At 35.3% G+C, this 17,703-nt stretch overlaps 1 protein-coding gene across 3 annotated transcripts in view; it reads left to right on the forward strand.

Annotated features, from left to right (window-relative positions):
• ARID4B (AT-rich interaction domain 4B) overlaps positions 1-17,703 on the forward strand; it is an 86,438-nt gene that overhangs the window by 31,709 nt on the left and 37,026 nt on the right. For all 3 annotated transcript variants that reach the window (XM_056486899.1, XM_056486897.1, XM_056486898.1), the window contains exons 4-10: positions 2,465-2,530; positions 3,128-3,218; positions 7,233-7,312; positions 9,599-9,690; positions 12,152-12,290; positions 15,959-16,038; positions 17,347-17,420. In XM_056486899.1, the coding sequence (XP_056342874.1) occupies positions 2,465-2,530; positions 3,128-3,218; positions 7,233-7,312; positions 9,599-9,690; positions 12,152-12,290; positions 15,959-16,038; positions 17,347-17,420 (622 nt within the window). The remainder of the gene's footprint in view (positions 1-2,464; positions 2,531-3,127; positions 3,219-7,232; positions 7,313-9,598; positions 9,691-12,151; positions 12,291-15,958; positions 16,039-17,346; positions 17,421-17,703) is intronic.

Consider the following 17,703-nt stretch of genomic DNA (forward strand, 5'->3'; position numbering starts at 1 on the left):
ACTTCTGGGAAGCAGTAGAATTTCAGATTTGCCTGGGTTTTTCAAAAGTATTGAAGGCAGTGCAAATTTGACTCAAGGGCAAGGCTTTGGGTGTTACAACCGAGTTAATCTACTTTATCAGATCTTTAGAGAGTTATTTGAGCCAGTTTATTTTGGCAACATCTCCTAAAACAATTAGCAGCATCATCCACCGCCACTTGCATTTGTGCATCCTGCATAGAAGTTTCAGAAGAAACTTTTTTCTATATAGGTCTTTGTTAAACAGAAATAAGTAAAACTTCTGTAATAGGACTTACTAAGACTGTCTTTTCGGAATAGTGATGAAAATAAAAATTCCAGCTGAGTCTAAGCAAGTTGATAATGTGCTGAATGTCTTAATCTTTTGCCTGAGACAGAAAAATTCCACGCTGCTAAATATTCTGAGAATTAAACCCCCCAGCTAGTAAATAAATGACATCACTTTTCTCTGCTTCAAGAAAGGCCAGTAGTGTCACGCTGAGTTTGGAGTTTGAATATTTATGTTAATAACCAGTATTTTTTGAGCACCTATGAATATCTCATGAAGTAAAAATTGTTGGTATCAAAACTCTCCCTCCAAAGTGTCAAAGCCCCAAGACATCTTTAAAAAGACAAACCATTCCGGAATACACAATAGCATCTTGTTTTGTTTACCTTTCATAAGAGTACATTGTGGCTGACTCACGGTTCTGGATAGAGTTCCTTTTTGATGCAAAATACATTTGAGATAACTACAGAAAGTAAATAAAAACAGATGCCTATAAATCAGAATGGATCTGCTGGATATTTCATCTGAGCCACTAGTAACCCTTGGTTTCAGATTATTTTGCATCTTAAATAAATTTTGGCTTTCTAGATAAATTCCTGGAAAGAGAATTAAATACCTTTATCTGTAAGGATGAAGTTCACATGAGTAGTCCTTGCTGAGTTAATTCCTAGCCTGAATCCTTTGTCTGCCTTTTGGTTACAAGATATGATTTTGTCTGTGTGATAGACAAAGTATTTGCCATCAGCAAGTGAGATGTGCAGGTCTAAAAAGAACATACTCTCACAACTATATGTGTTGCTGTAGTTCTGATAGAAGATAAATGACTATTTCACTGAAGTAGCACTTGGAAGGCAGCATAGCATTTTAGTGCATTTGTTTTCTGATCAGACAGTCAAGATAGATTATCCTTAGTCCTGGTTGTAGGTGCTGTTCTTTGCAGAATTCCTTAAAATCTCCTCTCTAAGAAAGCTGTGTAGGAGAGTTGGTGTTCTCTAACACTATGGTTCTGAAGGAAAATTTACTGTTGCTGTGTGCTACAGTGAAGCTCTCAACAACAGTGGGAAGTGCTTGTGGGTACACTTGTGAAACAAGCGCAGACTTTTGATGTAGGATTGCTGTAGTTGAGAGCTAGTGTTACACAGCTGGATCTCATGTTATCTTCTTACTTATTTCAAATACAGAGTAAAACATCATATACTTCAATGTCAGTGTATACCAAGAGAGTAGGTTCTGGTGAACATCAGAACATCATTTGTTTGTTAATAAATGTACATCTGTATATAAAATGTAATTCCAGAATTTTCTCAGTTTCCTATAATTTTAAAACTGGAGTGGAAATAAAGCTTCAGATGTAGTTAAACCTATGACTTTCAGTGTAACCAAGTTAATTGAGAATGAAATGAAAGGTGAATGTGTATAGCATCTGATACAGGTAACTTAATCATACATTTGAATTTCCAGACCAATTTTTTTTCTGAGGACAGAGTGTGTAGGATTAGAGACAACAGCCTTTGTATCTTTATGGGTATGACAGGGGAAAATACTTTAGTATGTTTATAGGATGTACTTACTCCAGTTTTGAAAGACTGAAAAGTTAGCTATTTTTACATTTCCTTCCAATTAACTCTGTATGTAGGCTAGACTGACATTATAACTGAAAGCCTGTTTGAGTTGCTCATTTTCTTTAGTCAACAGCAATGTCCTGTACTTTAGTGAGTCTTTCAACCATGAAGTGAAAAATGCACTTTTTATCAGCAAAAGATAAAGGTGCTAAAACTGTTTGATTTCAAAGCACTGAAATGTAAGTGTTTCTTTAAAGCTGTACTCAGAAGTCTTGAAACGTTCTCCTTTCTTGCAGTGGTACTAGGAAGTTCAGATCATTTAAGAGAACTGCAGAGATAATTTTGAGCCATTAGATAATTTTGTTATACTCGTGTCTGTCATTTCCTTTAGAGATAATGATTTTATTGTGAAAGATAAAAAATATTTTAGGAGTTTTGATAACTAAGAATTAGCCCCTTGTAATTCTAAAATGTATTAATAAAACAGCTTTCAACAAGTGGAATAATTGTGGTGATTAACTGTAAAATGAGAGTAAGAGAAGGGCTATTGACGTTTGCATGTGCTTATGCTGCTTAATTGTATCAAGTGATTGTCAGTTGAATTATATTTTTTTAGGTAACCTTTAGGCATGATTCTTCAACAGTGGAAGTGCAAGATGACCACATAAAGGGTCCCTTAAAGGTAATAAATTTGGTCTATATTGTGCTAATGCTTTGAAAAACATTTTTATTTTCAGTATTTGACATAAATGTGCATATACAGTATGGGGTGAGTGTAGAAGGTTCAGATTATTACATAGGCTAGATAGGATCACAAAGCATAAAAGGTAACGCTACAAGTTAGAGATAGTATACTCTTCATGTTAGCTTCTTTCTTTGTACTTAAAGGGGATGCAGCACAGGCTGGTGCAAGCCTCTTTGTTCTTTTTGCCTTAAAGTTAAGAAGTATGGCTAGCACTGATTTTTAGTCACCATTCCTTTGGAGGACTCGGCAGGAGGATTTGATGGGAATGCTCTTATACAAGAGAATGACATCACTCAAATTGGTTCTTGTTCCCCACCTGCTGGCAGGAAATAATCAGCTCAGTTAGTTGGCTTATTTTAAAGGAATGAAAAAAGAAGTTTGAGGGATACAAGTACATTCAAGTGAAACTGGAAAAACATTTTATATTTGACATGGAATAAGTTAGAAATTATCTCTGTTTGCTAACATGAAAGTGTAATGATTTCATCGCCTGTTTTAGAAACTGTCCAGTGCTAAGTGAGTTCTCTATTTTAGGTAGGAACTGTTGTGGAAGTGAAGAATCCAGATGGAACATACCAGGAAGCAGTTATCAACAAATTAACAGATGCAAGTTGGTATACTGTAGGTAAGAGAGAGATTTATGCATTTATATAAAACTTATGACTTAAAAATAAGGCTGTGACCCGGGCATGTCCTAAGCATGGTGAGAGAGATTTTTTGGAGATGCTTAGGTATTCAGAGTTCTTATGAAAAACCTTCAAAGATAAACTTCTTATTTTGGGTTTTTATAAGAAACTGTACCCTTTACAATCTGAAATTAGGATATCAAATAAAGATGTAGTGAATTGGTGACTGCTCCTTAGATATTCAATACACCATTGTTAAATATTATGACGCATATTATGCTGTCACATCCTTAAAAAAAAAAAGCAAAGAAGTGCTTTTAAAACACAAGCTGCAACACCTTGTTTTCCCCACTTCCAGACTTAGCCCTTACAACAGCTGCTGTTAAAATACACATAGTTTCTTATAATCTGATATTTCAGATGTTTGATAATATACCACATGCTCTCTAGCCAATAGAGGGTGGAGTTTTTTTAAATTTACATACAGGAAATGTATTGATTCTTGAGAAACCTCATAGCCCTCTCCTGGGTAGATACAGGAAGATGAAGACTAGAGCTTAGAAGAGCTTTAAGAGAGACTTAGTTCTTTTGAGGTATGGATTGTTGCAAATGAAGTGATGTTGAACAACTAGGGAAAGACACTATTTTCCCTAATCATAGTCCTTTCAGAAGGGAATAGAGCTCTAAATTTAGGTCAGACCTTACAGATAAGTGTTGAAGAAAATGTGTCTGTTTCCCTGTTGGAGAAGTGGAATCTATTTGTAAAGGTGAGACTGGTAAGATGGGGTGAAGTATAACTTACAAAGACAAGAATTAATATACATAGTGTTTTGGTAATTAATACAGAAGTGGGTCAGATATGAGAGCTTTTAAGAAGCAAATGATGTAGCTGGTGTTAGAACTGTATTGTATGTCTATGTTTATGTTTCTGAGAAAGTGTGAGGTTAGCAGTTCAGCAAGAAGAATAAGATAGGAATTCATGCAGATTAAATTTTAGAGGTAGATGTCAGCAAGTTGCAGTCAAAGGAGATGTCTATCAAGAATCCTGAACTTGGGAAATAGGAAGGAGTATGGGTTTCAGTCTCAACTCTTGTGTTTGTAGATAAAAGCAGACAAAAGCATGTTGACCTTGCAGAATTGGTAAAAGCACCACAGTTGCTGGTAGTGTAGTGCACTTTGATGGAGAATTTGCTCTATCTGTGGAAGATTATTCTAATCTTTGTCAGGAGGGTGAGTGGAATGAGACAAAAATTGCCTTTACTGACAGTGATGACTTTGAAGACCTGAGTGAATGTCCTACTGTAAGATGTAGTTGCCATTTACCAGATTCCAGAATTGGCACACATCTTAACTAGCAGTTACCTAATGTTGTCCTAGCACTTGCTGAGAAGCATCTAATTATTTGCTGTTAATGATCTTGTGAATAAAATTGCTATGATTTGGTCAAAAACTTTGTGAAGGCATAGATCCATCTGAAGTAGTATCTTTCCAAAAGTTACTTAAGACTAGATGAGCCATTGCAGCAGTTTCTGGAGGGGAATAACCCTTTGAGGGCTGTTTGAGACGTCTTTTTAACACTGAAGAACGGGCAAAGTTGCTTTCAGCATCCCTGTGTGTCTTGTATTCATAAGGTGTTGTCTGAATAGAAATTGTACATCAATTTGCTTTCGTGGATTTTTTGGTGCTACTGCTTTCCTACTAAAGGAAAACAAAAACTAAATCAAATTTAAAAAAAAATCTAACTAGTATAGTCTTTTAAAATTTATCTGGCGCTGTATATTTATTTTTTTATGCATAAAACTTGTAAATGTAGTAGGCAGACATATATAAATACACACACACATTCACATACATACTTACATAAGTGCCCTTAGATTTTCCTGCCCTGTAAAAAATCCTCAAAGAGCTCAAGGTATTTAAGTCCTGGTAACCAGATACTGTTTCGTCATTCATATAAATGTTTCTTAAAGTCTGTGTTTACTATAAGGGGGAAAGAAAATGACAGGATTATTTGCTTTACTAAAAATGCACAACTATGCATGTTCAAAAGTAGTCTTATCCCCTTCTGCACTTTTTTGCCATTACAATGCTTTTTCACAGAATTCAAAGTGGGTTTGGTTGCAGGTTGTCTCTTTTCTTCCCTGCCCTCCCTGACTTTTCTCTTGCAGTTTCAGAATATGTGATTTTAAATACATTACACTCCCAGTGCTTACTCAGTAGATTGTTTTCAGGATGTTCCAATAGATCAGAATGTCATAGTCATTAAGCCATATGTGCCATGCTGGCCACATAGTGTCTTTCAGGGAGGTCAAGTTTTTCTCCTGAAAGTATTCATGTTACGGAACGAGATTAAGATGCCCTCTGGCAGGGAAGAGGCCACAAGTAGATTAGCACGTAGGGCACATTATGTGGCTACCTGCCTAGCTCTGAATAGGTTTACCTCTGCTGTAGTCAGCTTATCTCTTGAAGTGGATAGATATTTTTTTATCTCTCATTATGTAATGAGACTGTTTTGTTAATTAACAGAAACTAGATTAGGAACCTGCTGACTTCTACTTCACTTGACCAGAGGGGGGCTTAATTATGTGTTGACCATTTGAGATGCAGTTCCAGATCTATGTGGTTTGTGTGCAGTTCTTGCCATTGATACTTTTCTACAAATGTTGAAGTGAGGGATATGCATCTCTAACTAATACTGTAACACAGTTGAACAGTGTTCAGCAATTACTGTAGTCTATAAGACGAGCTAGGGATTTGCAGTTACAAGGGGAAGTTTCTTCATCAACAGTACTCAATTTTATATGGGGGTGAAAAATTCTCAGAACTTAGATAAGAGATTCTTTAATATCAAGTAAATGTTAGTCAATAATCTTGATGTACCTCGTTGCTTTTTATATATTTTTATTTAAATTAGTAAATGTTGAAGAGTAGAGCACTCTCCATCTGAAAGCAAGAAATGGCTAAAATGGATCTCTTAACACTGTTATTTTGATCTGTTGATGGACAGAAGATGATGTTTAAGTAAAGGTGAAGGTGATACGTTAAGTTGCTGGAATTTTTTTTTAATGTAATATTTTAATGTTTTAATGGGGTTGTTTTTGTGGCTACAAAAGTCTTAGAGGTCACTGCTGTGTGGCAACAAGAATATAATTATTATCTCTGCTCATGAGGGGAAAAGAGATGAATTCTTGTCTTGCTGAACAGTGCAAGCACAGCCTAAGAGCTAAATTTTGTCACCAGATTTTCATCTGTTAAGTGCCTGCAAAACACAACAAAAGCTTACTTTTAATATGACCAGTTCATCAGGTTCTGAAGACCCCACCTTAAATGTGTACAGTGCATTTCAGGATTCTAAAGGATAATGTATGTAGCTGGATGAACTGTATTAGGAACTTGTTTCCAGTTGACCATGTGATAGCAGAGATAGCAAAAAGTCTAGAAACTGGGAGTTCCACAGTTCTGTCAGTAGAGCTGGTTTTGATGATTGTCAGCACTTTGACTATTGTCATCTTCCTTACGATGATATCACTGTTGTTCTGTAGTGCAGTTGCATGAATTCAGTGGAGAAAGATATTGAACTTCATGCAGTGTTAAATTGCAGCTTTTTTCCTATAAATATCTATTTATGTTTCTCTGTGGTAAGCACAGCTTCCACTTGAATATCACAGGAGTTGTGCAATTAAATTCTTTAAAAATTGTAAATGTTAGAAAAATAGCTTTTGAACTGTAGTGTGTTGAATTTAATTTCTGACACCATGAATTGTCTGCTCAACGAGTGATTACTCAACGTATGCAAGTGTAAATGAGCTATGGTGGGAGAGCAGCTTGTGTATTTGTATTTGGTTGATCTGTGAAACTTTACTGGATCTGCAGCATTACCTGGGCATAGGCTTACTCTAAGGATTGACTAGGGCAATATATATCCCATTCTTTCTGACATGTAAATGAATTGCATATTAATATCCTGAGTTAAAAAGAAATGTTTTCTTTCCTCACTTCTTATCTGGTGACAGTATTTGATGATGGTGATGAGAAGACTCTGAGACGCTCTTCCCTGTGTTTAAAAGGAGAAAGACATTTTGCTGAGAGTGAGGTAATTAAAGAGTTTTTATATTACAACTTTTTATTCACAAAAATTTAAAAGTGATACTTTTATTACCTCAATTTTTAGTATGTTATGCATATCCATGTAACTAAAATTGGGGGTTATGCAAAGTGAGGTGCACAAGGTCTGGCTTTTTCTTTTTTAGAAACAAGTAATTCAGTTAGATTTCACCAAACTGTGTACGTTAAGAAACAAAATCAGTATTTTATCTTCTTCATTTTTATATTATTGATAATTCGTAGATTGTAGATCACACAAAAAACCTGCTATCATACAACTACTTCTCATTGTATAAAAAATTATCTGTAAGTAGTAGGAAAAAAATTCACAGTATACTTACAACATGAAAATTAATATAATTTATAACATAAAAAACTAATGTACATGATGATCAAACCCAATTTGTAATAATTGATGAAACATAAATGCTTTTCTTTAAAATGGCCAATAATAAGTTACTGTTACTTGTTTATTTGACAAAAGCTGCCAGTATTTTGAAGCTGGTCATGTCTTAGAGGTGACTTGCACATTAAAGTATGCAAACATTTGTGGCACATTCCAAATAATTGGAATTTCTGAATGAAGGTTATTCCTTCGTATTATATAAGACAATCTGGATGGATGGGTAGATTTATGTAAGCATGTTTGTTTATTGAAGAGCTACTGAAGATGGTTTTTTTTTTGCTCTTTGTAAGTGTGCTCTTATTGCAGTCAGTTGAGTTTGTTGTTTGCCTGCTGCATTCTTGTGAAGATTCGGGTGTTTGCTAGAATCCTAAATCAGGGTTAAAGATATACAAAGGTGGGAGCCTAATCAGATGCCTAAATCTAGATTCAGATATAAATTGTATAATTTTAAAGATTGTGGTATTCCTTCATTTATCCTTTGTTATTAATGATAAGCCCAACTGAAGATCACATTTCTTCCATAAATATTATTTTAATATGGTTTCAGGAGTATTACCTTAGAGTACATGGGTTGAAAATTATGATCTGCATACATTGCTTTGCAACTTGCTTGGCTGAATGAGAGTAATTCGGATTATTTTGTCAGATTCAAAGGATTCAAAGAAACATTACTTTGAAATGAGTGGTACTTCTTATTTTATCATCTTTTTTATCATCTAAGCTTTTGATGTTTTGCCAGAAGTCACTGATTTGCAATTCACTGTCACCAGCTCTGAATGAAACACGTTGTACATTTCTAATAATTACCCTGTGATTGCACAGCTACTCAGCAGGGAAAATTGCATCTAAAATTTCTTTTGTAATTAGGCCAGTGCCCCACAGTTGTCTTGTTCTGATATTGCTTCCCAATGTGTGGTGTCGAATCTTTTAGAATGTCCACCACGCTCAGAAGTAGTCATACATTTATTTTTAGATTCTAGAAAGCTGGTTTTATTGTCCCTAAGTTAATTCTCTCTGAGACAGAATGCTCTTGAGATGCTTTTCAGTGTTACACATTGAAAAATTCAGACATGACAAAGAAGTTGGAGTCAGAGGACTATATTTAATTTGGAAGGCTTGCTGCCTTCTTTCAAAGAACAATAATAAGTGGCTGTACAAAAAATTATTGTGTACCAGGAGCCTTCAAATCTGGAATGGTTATCATTTACACAGGTAACAGCTGGCTTAAGGAGAGAAGATACTGCATGTCCATTAATTCCTTCTGTTGAGGGATTCTTCCTGAAGAGGGAAAGTTCTTTCTTTCCCTCTCTTTTTGTTTTGAGGCTGATAAAGCATCAATTACCACCCTCCCAATTATCAATATAGCAGCCTCTTTAAAATTGTTTTAGAATCTCTCTCAGATATCAAAGTATGATTTACTAACCAAAGATACAGATAAGTTGTCATGTTTGCTGCTGTTGAGTGATCTTTCTGTTTCATTTCAAAGGGGATCTTTAGTCATTTTTAAGTAGATGATTCAGTACTTAGTCTAATGATAGAATAGGCAGAAAATTATTCTGATAGAGGTGGAATATGATACTTCTTTGTGTTTTGATGGTCCAAAGGCAGGACTTCTGGAAAGAATTGTCTGTGTGTGTTTGACAAAAGTTAATTATTCAGAGGTGCAGAGAAAGTGTTGAAAAAACTGCAAAACAAAACACATTCCTTTTTTAAAATCCAAACATGACATGTATTATGTACTTCTGTATTTATTTTGTAATGACAGAGTCTCTATTGACAAAAATTGTTTCAGTGATGCAGGTGGTTTGGAGAATAACATATGCCAGGTTTTTCTTATGTGTATGCATATGTATTTTTTCATTTCAACAGACATTAGATCAGCTTCCACTCACCAATCCTGAACACTTTGGGACTCCTGTTATAGGAAAGAAAACAAACAGGGGAAGGAGATCCAATCATATGTAAGTAAAATATTTTGTTATCTGTGCTGTGTGTAATCAGTTCTGGAGCTTTCAGTGTGTGCCAAGTTTTATTTTTATATATGTATAATTTGTACGTTCACACTTCTCTTAATGAAAAAAAACAGGAGGCTGGATGAAAAATGTTGTTTAGCACTCCATTTGAAAGTCAGGTCTTGTTTATTGTTGCATGCAAGCATTTCAAGTCTTCATGTAATCAGTATTTAAAATTGTACCGGGTATAGGGAAGAGCTTTTTCTTGATTTAAAGTAAAAAAGATGACAGCCTGAATGGAAAAGTGATGTTATATATTGACAAACATCTCTGTAGTGTTGTACATGTGTTGGACTCAAGCTAAAATAATTACAGTGCAGTCTTTGTCCAGCTGGTAGGAAGTCTGTGGAAGGCCCCAGAATCTTCCTGTAGAGCTTTGGTTTCTCAATACAGGGTCTCTGAAGGGCTTTTAGAAATAGACGAACAGTATTACTGAATTACAGAATGGGTCAGGCTGGAAGGGACCACAGGGACTCATCTGGGCCAACCTCCCTGCTCAAGCAGGGTCATCCCAGAGCACCTGGCGCAGGATTGTGTCCAGATGGTTCTTGAACATCTGCAGTGACGGAGACTCCACAGCCTCTCAGGACAATCTGCTCCAGTGCTCAGCCACCTGTACAGTGAAGAAGTTTGTCCTCATATCCGTGTGGATCTTCCTGTGCAGCAGTTTCATCCTATTGCTTCTAGTATAGTTTGCAACAAAGTTTACTGATATAAAAACAAAATCCAAGATTTCTTAGGTGCTAAAATTCTTGGTACCCTTGGTCTTGATAAAGCAGTGTTATGTAGTCCAGTGCCTCTTCTTTGTTATTTGCGGGTGGCTTGGGAGGTTTTTTTCTGTGTGTGTGGGGGTTTATGTGGGGGTTTTTAGCCTGTTTGCTTAAAATCTTTAGATGTAGTGGTTTTCATGCTTGGGTTACCTTTTTGCACTTTTTAATAGCTTGAAGTAAATATTGCCCTGTATATGTAGAGGAGCTATAAATTTATTCAGAAAGTTGTTACTAATTTGTGAGGTAGTGAAGGAAAAAGCTGAAAAAAGCTGGCAATACCACAGAGCATGTGATTGTAGCATCATTGGGATGTCTGACTGGGTTGTACAGAACATTGTTATGTCAGAAGCAACACACTTATCTTTATCTTATAGCTAATATTGAGTTAACTGAGTTTAAAGATACTTATGGCAGTATCTGTGCAATTTGAGTTAGGAAGTAGTCTCTCTAAAACAGTTCTGGCTTTCTCTTTAGTCTTTGACTTTTTTCTCTTACGACAAGAGATTGTTTAGCTGAGAAAGCATTCTGAAGGACTTCCATGTGTTTTTAAAAAAACCCATCACTTAAAAAAAAAAAAGAATGTTTAGGGAAAAAAATAAACTGAAACAATGCTAAACTAAGACAATTATCATCACTGGAAATAAGATAAATTTAAGGTGGAGAAAAGGAAATTCTTCTTTAACTGTCAGTTGTCTTCTGTTATACAAATGGTAACTGTGAGTTTTTGTTAATACTGAATTTTGTACTCAAAAGCCGTTATGTTACAAATGGAAGATAGTTTTTAAAGTAATGGTGGTTGTGCTCATTGAAGATGCTGTATATTTTCTGAGGATTAGCCTTTGAAGTGATTGTTAAAAAAAGATATATAGAGAACATCAAGAAAGGGTTTGGGTTTTTTTTTGAGGGAGGGGAGTTGCAGGTAATTTTAGTTGGACTAGTTTGTACATTTAGATTCCTCATATGGTTAAAACCGGGTGCAGCTTTGTACTTGAACAGTCAAAACAACGAGCCAGAACTCTTTTAAATGAAAATGCATTTTTGCACCTTGGCCCATCTACTTATATTCCAATGCTTCATTCAGTGTGAAACTGAAACAGTCGTAGAAATGCTTCACTGCACATCTTTAAAGAACTGTTTAAGAATAAGTAGACTTTCTCTTTGCTATTCATCTTTGTATCTGGTGTATTTTCTTCAGAGATTTGTCCTCTCTCAAAATAGCTTTCCATTCTGTGTGATTTTTAAAGTAAAAGCATAGAGAGATTAAGAAGGAAAACTGAAACAGTTTCGTTTACCATTGGTCCAAAACCACAACTGCAACACTATTTTTGAACAGTGTTTATGTAGGGCAGAATGGTTTCACTTTGAATACCCAGACAATACATTTCTCTTTCCCCATATGGGTGCATGGTGATATTTTTGTTGGGTTTTACACATATTAGTAGTAAATATGCATTTCTGAGTCTGTAATGTTTGAATTGTTACTATAATATAATTATAAATACTTTGTTCATTTTTATGCCAAAACATCTAACAGGCAATTCATGTTATTTATGCCTCTTTGATAATTAGCTTTGGATCTCCTGTAAGTATAATAAGCAAGTTTTAAGTAGTTGAGTTTTAAGTCTCTTTCTGTTGTTTAGTCCTGAAGAAGAATCTTCATCCTCTTCCAGCGATGAAGATGAAGATGATAGGAAACAAAGTGATGAGTTACTAGGAAAAGTTGTGTGTGTGGACTGCTTCAGTGTGGATAAAAAGAAAGCTCTGTGGTTTCCAGCCTTGGTAAGAGTTTGAACTTACTATAATTTTGTACAGCTTTTATCATTTTCTAGGCACCAAAGCAAGGTGTGGGGTTTTTCCATTTTGGTGGTTTTTATTAGAACTTAGTATGTTCTTTCAAATTGGACTGTACAATAATAGGCAAAAGAAATATATGTAGATATGTTTGTTTAAAAAAAAGGGATTGCTAACATGGTCTTGGTTTTTTCAAACAGCCAGAGCTTGTTGACCTAATTGTAGCTCAGCAGTGTGTTCAGTACTATTGGACTAGAATTTCAGGGCTTTTTTCCTAGGCTATTGCAAGTCAATTTTGCAAATTACTGGGTTTTATCAAGGAAGGAAATATAAAGTACAAAGGGAGAGGAAGTTTAGTGATCACATAGACATGATTTTTCAACATTCAATATAAACACTTTGGATAATACAATCAAATGTTTTTTTCTTGGTCACTGCAGTTGGTAGTGGAAAATTGACAATAAATTTACTTTAAAATTACATTGTAGCCTTTTGATACCAGTATTTTTTCTCTTCCTTTATTCTGGCTTAAAGACACTTTTTAAGAAACCAACTTCTAAAGAAATATCACAGCTAGTCTAGTGATTACATGTAGACTCACTGATTGATGTATTTGGAAATTAATATATTTCTTTATGTGGTGCCTCCTATTACTGTGCATTTTTTTTTTTTATTTTAAATTGTAAATATTTGATTAATTCCTCTATGGCAATGAAAGCTTAGCACATTTATCTAATTTCAGAGAGGCTTGTGTTCTGCTTTTGAAATTATGCCATACAGTAAGATTCAACTCTTCTTAGTATGTTCACTAGCTCTGAGTTGCAGCTTTCTGCACAGTCAGCTGCTGTGTCTTGTAATGCAGTCCAGCAGCTTTCCAGTAGGAGTTCTTTTGGGGAAGTTTGTGGAAGAGAAGGAGTCAGTGAAATCTTTTTTACAAGGGAGAGGGTAGAATGTACAGCATGGAGATACCGTGTTTACTGCAGGTAGCTTTAAGAGAAGTTTTCAGTGATAAACAAGAAAAATTGAGGTATTTCTTTGCTGAACGCTGGCATCAAGATGATGCAGGATCACCTGTCTCACAGTTCACTCAGACAAGTGGTCAATGAAACTGGCTTGAGCAGTTTATGTTGCATTGCTGGGGTTGTCTTTCTGGTCATGCACATGACAGATGCCAGTTTCCATGGAATGCTCTCAGAGGGGTTGGGCTTGTTTGTGACTCTTGTAGTGCTGCTCAGGACAGTGCTGGGTCAGACCTTAAGGAGGAGCTGAACTGTTGCTTCTGTTCCGAAGATATGCTAAAAATACACAGTTACTTCTTTGGCTTTCTTTTGAAGATTGGAATTGCTGCTTCTTCATGGAAAGCTTCCTGCAACAAGTGAAAAGCAGTAGGGGGATAAAGTTTGAGGATGAAGCTTGTTAACTCTGAAATAGCTTATCCTAGATTAACTCTTACTTTGGTAATCAGGTTTATAGCTCTGCAAACAAACATCATACTGCATTTAACTAGAAAAGCTGTTCCAAAGGATAGATTTATACCTCAAATAACTGCCTTTTTTGGTTTGGCTTGGTTTCTTTTTTATAATCCCTTCCCCAGTAGCTATGCCTCTTGGTTTTCTTACCTTATAAGCAGGTTTCCTCTACTGTATCAACAAAGTAATCTTATCTTATTACTGATAAATTTTGCATTAACTTTGTAGTATGGTAATTACATTAATAATGTAATGAAAATTCAGGTTTAATGTGCTGAAGAATGTGTATCTCAGCATTATTTCTTATTAGTGATAATATGTATAGATACTTTGTATATAAGCACAGAGGACATTGTGTTAGTTTGTAATGTGAAAACAAGTTCAGGTATTAGTCTAAAGCTTTACAGCAAATAAGAATTAATATTAGTAGTGGAAACCAAGTGCTTTGGATATCAATCCTGCAGCCAGATAGATTATCATTTACAAATTTAAAACTGTAGAAGTCTTAATTTGGTAAAAATTAAGAGGACTGTGAGGACTCAGTGATTGACTACTCAGTGATTGTTTTAATTCTGCATTCGTATTTGCATTGATTGAGGGTTTGGTTGGTTGGTTAATTGTTTTTGTTAGTTCTGTGGGGAAGCAATGAGTACAGTGACTAACTGGAATGTAAAAGGGTGTGACAGTTGCTCCTTATGTCAAAGAGTGTGATTTACTAGGCTTTATAGCATTGCTTAGTTTTAATGTGTACTTAAAGGCTTTTGAAAGATGCGATGAGGAAATCTGCCTGCAGCATTTTCAGAAAATTGAGTTTACATAGGATCATCTCTTTCATCCTCCTATGACTCCAGTGGAGTTTGTTTTGCAAGGAAATTGAGAACTTGATTCAGGCAAAATTGAGGTGATGTTGCTTGATGTAAAGGCACTAAATGAGTTTACGATAAGCTGTTTTCCAACCTCTGAATAGATTTCTACAATCTTGATGCTTCTAGAAAACCAGTAGCTAAAGCCTGAAGAACCTTCCTCCATCTTCAAAGAGCTAGGAATTTAAAATAGAGGATGATAATCATTGGCTTCTATCCTGACGTTGCAAGCTATATCTCAAGCTTAATTTCAGCTGAAAGTTGTAGTTTTCTAAAATAATTTTTTGTAGGCTATAGAAGGCATTGAATTTAAATTTTTGTCTTGAGGAGCATATTTAGCCTATGCTTTGTCATATGTAAAGTCTATTTACAAGTCACTTGGAGCTTGTGACTTTAGCTCCTAAAATGTTCCCTATGTAAGGAGGGGAAAAAATCCCAATTTTTGCCATTTAGTATCTTTGTATTTTGTGGAAAATTAAGACTGAAAGGCAAATAAATTCTGGTATAAGAGAGAAGAGGTATTTACCTGGGCTAATTAGGGCTACAGTCATTTGCTGCTCCTTGAGGTTCTGTAGCAGCCACAATTTTCCTAACTTTCAGGGGACTATACACATTATGAGACACCAGATGAGTGATGGAGAGGGGTTGCTTTTCTGTTTCATATATATATATATACACACACGTAATATATATATATCTGTATTTTTAAAATTAAATTCTTAAAGCTGTTTGATTAGTGACTTGTATACTGGTTTAACAAAACCTGAATAGCTTTTAAAATTGCAACGAATAATTAATGTTTTCTCAGTGTTAGACTTGATTAGTCTACTTCTTGAATTAAAGAACCTATCATAATACTTGTACTTGAGGTGCTCTTCTTTCCTAGGTAGATTACAGAAAATTACATTTCATAAATCCTGCTAGCTTATGATTTTGACACTGTGTGTGATCACATCCTTGGTGTTTGCAGAAGTTTTCAGAAGAGGTCTTTAAGTCAGATGGCAGCACTTGGTGAAATTTCTGTTGTTTTAGGATGAGGAGTAGAATAAGCTGCAGAGGCATGACAGATTGACATTTTTTCAGAATGCTGTTCTTGTGTTTCCAGCAGCAGTTGTCAGTTTCCCTCTAGGAGCGAGCATGACCTCACGCATTCAGTAATTTCAGGAGGTCATCCCTTCTGTGTTTTGAGGGATCTCACTTGCTCTTATCTCAGGGTTGCCAACGAGTAATGAGCACAAAAGCTTTTAGAGAAGCACTGGTATTTACTATTACTCTCTTGTTTTAGTTTTTCCCTCTAAACTTTGCAATTGTAATATCTTTGCAGGTGGTTTGTCCAGATTGTAGTGATGATATTGCCGTGAAAAAAGACAATATTCTTGTTCGCTCATTCAAGGATGGCAAATTGTGAGTAGGAATGTAGAGTTTGATAATTGAACAAATTTATACCTCAAGTGAAATGTAGTATGAGATGCATTGGGTAAAATATTATTAGCATCAGTAAGTTCAGTAAGTTCCTGCCAAGACTTTTCTAATGTCTGAAAAACTGTTAACAGCCTACATGGTGATTAAATTAGTCTTGAACTTTGTCATTATTAGTAATGGAATGCATAAATCTGTCTTAGTTTTAATTTAATTGTTAAAATTGTGGTAAACACAGTGGTATTACGTGACTTCAGGAATGGCCTGGAACTCTCTTTCCTGCTGTGGTTGGAATAGAGCAGTACTTTTCAGGGATGTGGCTGTAAGCTTATCCAGCTACAGAAGGGTCGGTGGGGATGTGTGCATGCCTGCACGTACACCACATGCACACACAGAAATCCTCTTTCTTGTTTGAAGGTGGTAAGGCATATGTTTATCTCAGTCTAGACTGCAACTGCATCTTATCCTGCTGTAATGCTACTCAAAGTAGGAAAAAGGATAGAGAAACATAGAAAACCAGACTGTCTGGTATTTGCAACAAAATAAAGAACTTTGTGTTCTTAAACTCACAACAATAGAATTATTTTCCTAGGTTTTATTTTTTATTCAGAAGTTGCAGCTATTTACTGTGGTTCAGTTTAGCAAAATGTTTTGCAGGAGGGATATTGAAATATTTAACAGTTTTGTTGTGGTTTAATTACTTACTAAGTCTAGGGTATTGTTTTACCATTTGGTAGTTTTTCAGGCATCAGTGCGCATCATCCAAGGGGCACACGTAACATGTGTGCACACGAGCACATACCCACCCCCCAGTCCTCCAGAGCTGCAATTCAGATTTGCTTCCTTGGTTATAGACCAAGTAGAAATCGGAAAGTGCTTTGTTTTTTCAATTTGGAAGTCTTTGATTTCATAGTGACAATTTGCACTTAATACTTACTCATTTATGTTTTAAGCAAGGTAGGGTTCTAAATTAATGTTACATTAATGTGACAGTTTTTAAAGTATTACATATATGGGAGATTCCAGAAAATACCTGTTTGTGGAAGTAGCATACTTTCTTGTGTATGCAGTGAATATATGTAGTCTAGTCAATTTCATGTAAAAGTTTTGGTTTTAATCCACTAATAATGTACCAGACTAACACTATAGAATTGTCGAAATATACTTCATGTGCATCTTATGTATGTTTAGTAAATGTAATATAATCTTAGTGGTAGCTTTGTATTGTTAGTTTATATAGTTAGTTTACCTTTAAAATATTTTAATTTTTTTAACACTTTCTAAATTATCCAGCATTTCTGTGCCAAGAAAAGATGTCCGGGAAATCAGTGAAACTTCACCAAAGCCTGACGCTTTGTTAAAACAAGGTAAAAATAACTTCCTTGAGAAACTTGTATGTTTCATAGTTAGATGAATTGCACTAAATCTGTGGCAGATTGATTCATGTCTTAAAGATCCTAAAATACAGGATCTTATGTTACAGAATAATATATTGAAGGAGAACACTTATGGAAAGTTAGAGGAACTTTTTTTTAAACAAATAAAACCTAACTAAACAAAATGCCTGAAAACAACACCCCACCTGCTCTGCACTGAACTTAAGTGTAGACACGCCAAACAGGCACACGTTGATTCTATACATTATATTTT

The sequence above is a fragment of the Oenanthe melanoleuca genome, chromosome 3 (genome assembly GCF_029582105.1).
Source record: "Oenanthe melanoleuca isolate GR-GAL-2019-014 chromosome 3, OMel1.0, whole genome shotgun sequence".
NCBI classification, from domain to species: domain Eukaryota; kingdom Metazoa; phylum Chordata; class Aves; order Passeriformes; family Muscicapidae; genus Oenanthe; species Oenanthe melanoleuca.